Source organism: Morus notabilis, unplaced genomic scaffold (genome assembly GCF_000414095.1).
Source record: "Morus notabilis unplaced genomic scaffold, ASM41409v2 Scaffold744, whole genome shotgun sequence".
NCBI classification, from domain to species: domain Eukaryota; kingdom Viridiplantae; phylum Streptophyta; class Magnoliopsida; order Rosales; family Moraceae; genus Morus; species Morus notabilis.
In genome coordinates this window covers 89,592-99,423 of record NW_010367602.1, presented here as the reverse complement: position 1 = coordinate 99,423, position 9,832 = coordinate 89,592, and the positions used below count along the sequence as shown (strand labels likewise).

General features: G+C 37.1%; 1 protein-coding gene across 1 annotated transcript; it reads right to left on the bottom strand.

Annotated features, from left to right (window-relative positions):
• Positions 1-385: 385 nt before the first annotated feature.
• On the bottom strand, positions 386-6,403 carry LOC21398161 (auxin response factor 3). The gene is made up of 13 exons (XM_010112862.2): positions 6,011-6,403; positions 5,279-5,700; positions 5,048-5,104; positions 4,540-4,722; positions 4,293-4,377; positions 4,053-4,143; positions 3,812-3,976; positions 2,917-3,036; positions 2,759-2,834; positions 2,292-2,451; positions 1,272-2,200; positions 1,030-1,121; positions 386-714 (listed from the first exon to the last, which is right to left on the bottom strand). Exons 2-12 carry the CDS (start codon positions 5,612-5,614, stop codon positions 1,068-1,070), a joined length of 2,256 nt encoding a protein of 751 aa, XP_010111164.2. The 5' UTR covers positions 5,615-5,700; positions 6,011-6,403; the 3' UTR covers positions 386-714; positions 1,030-1,067.
• Between the last annotated feature and the right edge of the window lie 3,429 nt (positions 6,404-9,832).

Genomic DNA, 9,832 nt, shown 5'->3' with positions numbered 1-9,832 from the left:
GGGCAATGCATGTAACAAGGGGCAAAAATCTAGTACTAAATTCTTTCTGAGAATACTAAAGTCAGCCGTTTGGCCACTACTTGTTGAAATCTGAATCTCAACGAAGTTTCTCAAGTGGCCACATGATCTGGTTGGTCCCAAACCAAGGACCACCTAATGGCAAAAATGGATGTACTATTCATGCTCATGAATCACCTTTCTTCATATGATACCTTGATCAAACGACTCGGAGAGTGCTTATTTCGGCCTTAGTGAGGTGAAGTGCTTGTGATCCGAAACCGCGTGTCTCGGACTCGAAGCAGGTCCAAGAATTTTAGAAGAATAAAGGTTGGTGGTATGTCGAATGCAGTTCCTGAAGATAATCAAATTCATGCATAGGGGGCAAATTTGAGCAGTGTCTGCTAATTGCCATAAGCAATTTCTTTATAAAGAAAGAACTGGAAGAAGTTTGAAAATAGGCCCTCTTTCAAACAAGGACAATCACGAGGGACTTCAAATTACATACTACTGTTCTTTTCGATAGCTAAAAAGTTAAAAAGGACAATGTCAAGTTACTTGAAGCGTAATTACATTTCTTCTTTGAAACCTAAGTTAATGAAGTGCACACATACTCTGAGCAACTAATGGACAATCTCAAGGCTTCATCTTCACCGCCTCAAGCGCCTAGATAACATCTTCACCGAATCATAATTCTTGACAGTACCACTTTAGTTCCTGCAAGATATTGTCAATAGTTTTAAGCACGGTCAATCCATATGTTCTGAAGTCCAAACAATTAGTAAAATATAATTTACTTTGCATAAAATGGCCAGAACAGAAAAAAAAAAAATTGATCATAACGGAATATTAATCATGAATGCAGATAACGGTTAATTTCGTATTTCCATCTCATGGTACGTATCTAGCAAGAATGTTTCATGGCTTCTGACAGAGGATCTCAAGAACCTAAACCTCAAGTTTGATGCCAAAAAAAAAAAAAAAAGAATAGAATAGCGTAGATAATTGAATTCAGTACAGGATGCGACTTACTGCCATAGATCTCTCTCTGATAAGCAGCGTGTCATTCACTATCCTCGCAAACAATACTCCATTCTTTCTCCAGTCCAGTCAAAAGCCATTTCCTATTATGCAGGCACTCCCAAATTGTACATTAGATAATCATTCTGTCTAACAATCCTCTGCTCCTAATTCTGCACTTCTTATCATACAAAAGATTTCTACTACAATGCAATATCGAAAAGTGCATCTTTTACAGCATAGAAGTCGCTTACTTTGGTACAATTGCTTCCAACTGGCTTTGTCATCAGAGGTGGTTTTGTATGCAAGTGCCCTCCATTAGGAAATAAAGAAACTCCAGGACTCAATGAAGATGCAGCTGGAGTTGAGCTTTTCTTGTTATTTGGAAGATTTTTTTCCTCAGTCAATGAGAAACCAAAAAGTCTACAGCTACTTTTGCACGAGGAAGCTACATCTTGACTGCTCCTAAATGCTGGATGAGCTGTAACAGGATATGAAATGCCATGTTGATTACGGTCAGCCGATGAATATACATATTTCATGCCTCCATGATCCTCAACTCCGAAGCCAGAATCAGTGAATGGGAATGGCATAAACTTTCCATCATATGATTGAGGTACGTATGAACTTCGGTTTGTAGTTCTACGTTCCTCCTTATTATGATTACTAGGCATTGAATTGAACTTTGAAACAGCACTTGCTTGCTGGAACATCAACACAGACGACGGTGATGACACTTGTACGGACTGGGCAGACGTGCGAACAGGTGCTGTGTTGCTCTGCATAACAGCAGACCACCCATTTCTAGAGCTTGGCACCTGAACACGATGAAAGATTCCTAGGCCACCATATTCATTGTCCTCATTAGAGGTCGGGGCTCTTCCACGTGGTGAGCTTGGATGTATTTCTTGACCTTGCAAGACCTTATGGAATCTGAATGATTCTCCAAAGCCTATGCCATTGGAGGTAATATTGTCAGAATTAACATGAAGGTTCCTGACACTATTCCCAATTCCAGCAATCCCGGAACAATTAGAACCAGGAAAGCACCTCCTTTTTTCAGATGGATGCTGAACTTGAATCCCAATACCATCAAAAGGGGTATCAAAACCGGAAATTTCTTGACCTTGCAAGACCTTCTGGAACCTCAAAGGTTCCCCAAAGTCTGATGCACCAATTCCACCTGTTAGAAGAAATATAAAGACAGTAAATATGTTGCCAAAAAACAAAATGTGATCAAGAAAGAGAGAGAGCTAGAGTTAACGCAATTATACTAGGAACTGGAAATTCTCCTTTGGCTGAAGTCAATGCAATCCTGGTCCTCTTCAGACCAGGTGCCATAATGCTAGTGGAACTAGAAACAGAACCAGACGGTTCAATTTCCCAAGGAGAAACTCTTCCATGCCTGTTTGAGTCTATATCATCCCATCTTACCTGAAAGAGTTTTACCCAGCACGTTTATTACATTAATATTTAGAACAAGGTAGAAAACATGTAATTTATATCTTTAATCACACACACAGAACGTATGAATTACACAGGCTGATCCAAAACCTTAAGGCCTAAGGACGCATATGCAGTAAAATCATTAAAGCAGGTGTCTATATAAGGAAAATGCACAAAATCATAATCCAAAGCATGTAAAAATTTGTGTAGCTAAGAGCTCATGTGTAAATGTCAAATCATTTCCTTTACACCAAAATGCTCAAGGGAATCAAGCAACTTCATAGTAAGCACGTACCACTAGACATCTCCACTTTGAATTAGGCCATCTAACAGGATCCATGTCACTGATCCCAGTTATTAGTCCTGTGTATCTACCAAAAGAAAAAAAAAATAATCACGACTTCTCATCATATAGATATTAACTAAAGAATTCAAAATTCATGTGAGCCCAACCTTCGCTCGGCTGCATCTTCTGTTTCAAAACGCATTTTGAACCTCATGCCAATAGAAAACGAATGATCCAAGCTTTTCAGGAACTTTCGGAGGGGGACAATAAATGCTGACGAGCTTGCTCTACAAGATCAGCATGGAATACTCATCACCAGAAAAATAGAAAAGCATGAACAAAATGTGTCTCTGCACAGCGGACTCCGGTGAAAAATGGTAAACATGCAAGAAGCTAACCAATGAAAATGGCTATATCAAGCAGATAGACCTCTGCTGTACACTTTTCAGAAACTCTGCTGCGCACTAATCATCTATGAACCTAAGTTTTACCCGTTCACATTTTGTGAAAACTATATATTGGAATCCCACTCAACAAATACTTTTTGAGTTTTATCTCAATCTTAAGCAATAAGGTCAAAGTACTTATCTGGACTTAACTAATGTTAGCATGAATCAAGAAAAGACGTTAAAATCCTAATACTAATGAAGAATTGTGGAGCAAAAATCTTAATACTAATGAATAAAACAAGACAACATAATATCATATGCAATATGGTGCATGTATGGAAGTATGTGTAACAAAGAAGTAGAACACAACACAACAAAAATTGAGTAGAGCTAGTATTAAATATGAGGACTTAATTATGATGCTATGATAATCAGTTTGTAAACACATCCGTCTTGATATTGACTATTATTCCTATAAGTATCAGCTCAGACCATCAATGACTTCTCCAGCATCATTGGTTTAGAAAAGATAAAACAAGAAACCCAATTGCAATGACCTAATATGACAATCTACATGCCAATATAGACATACAGCATTGCAAATTAACATCAAATAGTGATGAGGGGATATATAAAGTTGAAGAAAATGTAAATGAATGACAAAGCATAATACCTTGGATTGTAGAAGAGGTTGAAAGCACTTCTGGTAGATATAGCATTAACCACATCTTTCAGAGAACTATAATTCAACTGCTGACCGTACAGAGTGGAAAAAGTAGCACAGCCTTTAACTTGGGCAGCCCTTCGAATTCCTAATCTCAGTTCTCCATCTTCAGCCCTATTATGGATATAAAATGAGAAGTAGAACCATAAAAAAGAACCTGCCATGTTTCTTCAAGGCAATGATTAAATACCTAAGAAAGAGCACAGCATCCCCCGACACGAGCTTCTTCTTGTTCACGAAGGCACTCCATCCGGTGGTAAGCAAATGCCTCCGTGGTTGCCCTGTTACAAGTTCCAACCAAAAGGTAAGGCTAAAACTTTAACAGATAATATTCCAATCAGAATGACCATCTTATATACTAGTGGTAATGTATACCACAAGATGAAAAGGCATAAGAATGTCTCTGCTATATACTTTACTTTAGGTGTACCTCTGTAGATATGCCGGAACCTCCATTCGAGGCCATGCAGATCTTTTGCTACTAGCTCTTGTGAAGGCCTTTGTTGATTGTAATCCTAAAAATAGCAATCTATCAAATACGCAATAAAAAGTTGTACTTAACACCTCACAATCCACACACACTAGCCAAAATTTACATTTTCAAGTGACAGAAAGCCACAAACTGGTCAAATAAACTACATTGAGCAACACAATCAACGAACTAGAACTATCATTACCAGAGGAGGGAAGCAGTCTTCAGCAGCACGGCGAGGGACGGAGAAACCGCCGTGAGTGCTAGTGTCCGAAGCTGTCAGGGTCTTGCAGAACATGTGGGGTGTTGTGGACTTCACAGCAGCATCAATATCCTCCTCTTCACCATCAGCATCAACTTCTCCTCCCCGCAATTTCTGCCCAAATTGCTAGTAATGCACGCACACAAAGCTGAATTCAGCTTAACAGTCCCGAACAAACCATCACACCAAATATCACCATGAAATTACAGAACACGACAGATAAGTTAACATCAAACCATGGTCGTTGCCTATTTCATTGCTAAGAAAAACACAAATGGCAAAAACACGCAAGGCTCGCAAGTCACAAAGATAAAATGGTCCACTGAATTAAGCTAATTAGAGGAAACAGGCTCTTACAACTAGTGAAGCAAAAAATTGGTTTTGCATTCCCAGCATTTTTCTCGGCAACCAAACAGAAAGTGGAAAAAAAAAAAAAAAAAAAAAAACTTACCTTGTTCTCAGGAACAAGCGAGACCTGTGCGTAAACCTCGTCCGTGCCTTCCTCCGCCTAAACCAAACCCAGAAAAATAAATTATATGAAAAAAAATCAATTCTTTTGTCCCAAGTTTCTAGGAAACCAAACACTAACCAATGTCTTAAAAAACACATTTATAAAAACCTTTAAACAAATACTTTTATTTAAAATTTGAAAAAGGAGAGAAATTCATCGGAGCTTGCTTACATGGAGCTTGACATCAGCAACGCGACAGAAGAGGTGAGGAGGGAGATCGAAGAGCGAGGAAGCAGGGAAGTCAGAGACGTGCTCCAAGTGTCCCTGAGGCAAGTACACCACCACACTCCCTTTCTTCGGCAGCGAAATCAGTGGACCCGCGCACGCGTGCCACAGCTCCAAGCACACCGACGACGTCTTCGCCGACGCCGGCCGCGACGGAAGTGGAGACGTCGGCGACGAATCCAGAGCCGCCGAGGCGGCGGAGGACGTGGAGGCCGAGGAATTGGACGACGGCGGCGCTGCTTCGTCGTCCTCGGTCGTGTTGAGATCGATCAGGCCGGCCATGGATTCCGATTCAAAACCCTAGCTCTAAAAACGACAGTGATCGTTACTTATACTCCGGAGAAATGAAGAAGCGCCTTCTTCAGCTTCTGCTTTATAAAGGAAGAAGAAGAAGAAGAGTTTGGTTAAGCGGTTATTGCGGAGGAGCTTTAATTTTTAGTGAAATGAAATGCCAAAAGAACAGTAGAACTGGGATATTGGAATAGTAACTAAAGACAGTATATAGATATACAGACTTTATATATATATATATATATATATCTGTGTGTATAGAAGGAGAGAGAGAGAGAGAGAGAGATCATTGCCTGCATTTTAATTGCGCCTTTTGCATTTTTGGCTAAAAAGAAGCTCACCCCTCTCTCTCTCTCTCTCTCTCAAAAAAAGGCACTTCTACCTTACCCCGCTTGTCTTTCTCTCTCTTTTCCGTGAAATACCAGCAGAGAAATCAAATCAAAGCTTTTGAAAAACATGTGGGCAAGTTTTTATTTTTATTTTTTAATTAATAACAAAAAATCCCCAAAACTCAAGCTAACGGGCGAGATATATATACACAAAACTCTAATTAATTCTCTCTCTCTCTCTTTTTCTGGGTGATATCACTTTTTCTTTTTTGTTTTTCTTTTTGGTAATTTGCTTTCCTTTTTCTCGCTGAGCTGCAGCAGCATAGCAGTGCTGCAGCCTCTGCTGCAATTTGCTGCAACTGCTGGGTGTGATGTGTGGCAGAGAAAGAGAAAGACAGATAGAGAGAGAAAAAAAAAAAAGAGTGTGTGTTGTTACTTGTTATTGTTAGTGAGATAGTGAGATAAGTATTAAGACTGTTCAGCGAGAAAGAGAAGAAAGAGAAGGAGAGATTGAATGTATACAGTACAGCAGTGGCCTTTGTTAGTTAATTAATTAAAAAATTCCAATATCCCATTTTCTTATTATTATAATAGAATATTATTATAAATTATCATGAGACAGAACATAAGAGAGAGAGAGAGAGAAGGAGAGAGAAAATGGGTTTTGGTTCTTCGACTGTACGAAGCACCCTGTATTTCCGGGCGGATGTCTATTCTGTCCCCTTCTACTCCCGCAAATCTCACTCGTATCCTTCTTCTCTTAATCTATTCTTCCCAATTATTATTCTTATTATTTATTATGTGGGAATTTTGGGGAGAGCATATATATACATGTAAATTTTTGTGGCTTTATATATGGGCATACTTTTTTCTTTCCTTTTCCTTTTTTGCTTTTCTTTTCTATCTCTACTTTTTTATTTTTTTCCTTTTGTTTTTTCTTTTCCCCAATATATATTACACGATTCGTCACTTCCATCTGCCCTGCAGCAATCATCACGGGAGTTGTTTGCTTAGACCCTTTTCTGGTAAAGATTCTTTCTTTATTTTCCTATTGCCTTTGGTCTTTTTGTAAGAATTTTTGCAATCTAATGAAAGTTACTTCTAAGCTCTCAAAAAAAAAAAAATGTATAAGTTTTTTAAATTCAAGTATGATTCATACACTATTTTTCCTCCTTTTTTTTTCGGCTGGAAGGATTTATATTCAAGTATTGACTTTATTATTTTCCTAGTAGTACGCATTTTCTAAAATTTGTATCTTAAATTGTATTATATTCAAAAGCATTTTGTATATTTTTTAAGGAGAAATTTCACTTCAACAAAAAGATATACAAACTCGAATCAAAGTCACAAAAGACCTTAAATATAAGGGAGTTCGACCCTGAATAATTAGATCAACTAGACAATTATCGCAAACACAATGATAAAAATAAGTATCGAGACTTAATGAGAAAAGACTCATTCGGCACAAAATATCGAGCATGATCAAAGCTTCGTAGAGATGATCTTATCAATCGATGGACTAACAATCTAGACAACAGGGACCAAACCCCAAATGAAAGGGACACAAAAAAATAAGGCATAGAGAGATCTTTGGACGGAAATCACCACCCACAATGTTAACAATCAACTCGATCAGATGGGACACACAAACTAAATCGAAAGGTAGGAAAACCACTCCCATTATTATAAAACAACACTAAAAAAAAGTGGCGAAAACAATGTGAGCACACACCAAAACAAAAAGAAAACCCAAAGCATCACTGGCATAAGCCTCCGACGACACCACTGTCAGTTAGAGGACCATAAGAAAAGAAAGAAGGCTTCAAAAGACAAGCGGCATAGCCTGATAGATCAGACAATCAAACGGAAGCAAATGATTCGCACTCGCCATTGCTACCATCCTCTGAAGATGACAGCACCCCTGCCAAAGGAAGCCTACCACCGCCAGGAAAAAGCCTCCGAAAGGACTTAGCCTCCTAATGTTGAAGGCGCCAAAAAACCCTTCTCAAACATCCGGTTTTTTAACTTCCAAACAATGTCCGATCCGTCCTAATTAACCAAGTCATCTCACGACACACTGCCACCACCATAGAAGAGCCTTGACGAGACAAGCCCAAAGATCAATTTTTAGGGCCGAGAGTTAGTCGACACACGTAGAGACAGTATCAGAACTTCGGCAAACACTCATTCGTTTATCTCTCACTCTCGTTTCCTCTCTTGTACCATATTTTCATAACTTCTAGTTTTTTTTTTTTTTTTTGGCTGAGCAGTATTTTTTTTTAGTTGCTAAAATCTATCCATGTCTTTTTTATTTCGTCATGGTAATTATATAGGGTAGGGCTACATTCAATTGCCAACTTGCCAAGTTGAAAGGCCACGCAATGTCCAAATTGGGTGTCACATAATGCGTTGCGACAATCTTCTATCTTTCTATCAATAAGGCCAAATACTTTGTTTGCTAAAGTTTTTTATTTTATTTACTATATTCCCGTTGTTTCTTATTTCTCATAATGAGTAGCATACTTAGGATAAAAGCAATAACAAATGCAAGTCATTTTGCCCAATTAATTGGGGAACATGTTATGCTTTGCTTTTATATCAAATATTATATATACATATATAGTAGTCATGAGAACTCATTCTATATATTTGACCCACAAGATTAAACAATAAAAATAGTAACTAGTCAAAGTAACTACTTTTAGTTTTTGCAGTCACCTAGCGGCAACATTATGGTTGGCAACCAGAAAAATTTATGAATACCGTAAAGTATATTTATTCGTTTTATATTTATAGAATTTATTTCAATGTTGGTTTGTTTACAAAAATTCAAAGCAAAATGCATGTATCACGTAATGCTGGGAAAACAAGAGGGGAAAAAAAAAGTTTCCATATTAAAATATTCGGTGTCGAACTAGGTTAGCACTTGATCAAGTCAACGACATTACTTTTTTTGTTGTTTTTTTTTTGGGTCTTCGATGTTGCTTTATATAACTTCATGCACAGCCCTACACTAGGGTACGTGTTTTGCTTAATTTATTTAATTATTGTAGTTTAATTCATTAGGTACTATAAATTACTTATTTTCTTGTAAAAATGAATTAAAATCCAACATATACCAGCTAATATTTGTTTTTGAAACTATTTACATTTGGAATTATTTTTCAAAATAAATTTTTTGGTATAATTTTTAGGCTATTTTGTATCAACACCTCCTGAACTTTTTAAATTTGACAATTTGGTCATTGAACTTTTTTTCTTGATAATCAACTCCCAGAACTTTAATTTTTTGCACTTTTAGTCATGTTGCTCAAATTTGTTAAAAATTTGATGGTTTTTTGTGCCAAACTTACAAGTGACAGCCTAAGAATCGCATTGATGATATTTTTGTCTGGTATTAATAAATTTCATGTTAAAATTTAGATTAAAGTTTAAGTTATAATTATATTAAGTTTAAGTTTTTAAATGTATTTGTATTGAAACTAAACAAAAATGAACATCAATGCCTTTATTAGACTATCATTTCTAAGTTAAGTGTTAAAAACCGTCAAAATTTTAATAAATTTGAGCAACACGGGTTGAAAGTGCCAAAAATTATAAATTCAGGGTGTTGATTACCAAGAAAAAAGGTTTAAAGGCTAAGGCCCCGTTCACTTCACCAATTCGAGTTTAGAATTCGAGTTTTGCTACAATAAAAAGCTCTCACAAATAATCACATCTAATTTTTTTGCTACAGTAAAAAGCTCTCACATAAAATCACATCTCAACTCGAATTACAAACTCGAATCAGCAAAGTGAACGGACCCTAAATTATTAAATTCAAAAAGTTTAGAAGGTGTTTGTACAAAATAACTTAATTTTTAAAAATAACTAAAACATC

Excerpts from the sequence above, each read along its gene's own strand:
- LOC21398161 (XM_010112862.2), bottom strand. The coding sequence starts at position 5,614 with ATGGCCGGCCTGATCGATCTCAACACGACCGAGGACGACGAAGCAGCG. Across the intron at positions 5,105-5,278 it reads TTGCTGATGTCAAGCTCCAT|GCGGAGGAAGGCACGGACGA; the intron begins GTAAGCAAGCTC and ends GGTTTGGTTTAG. Across the intron at positions 4,378-4,539 it reads AAGACTGCTTCCCTCCTCTG|GATTACAATCAACAAAGGCC; the intron begins GTAATGATAGTT and ends TGCTATTTTTAG.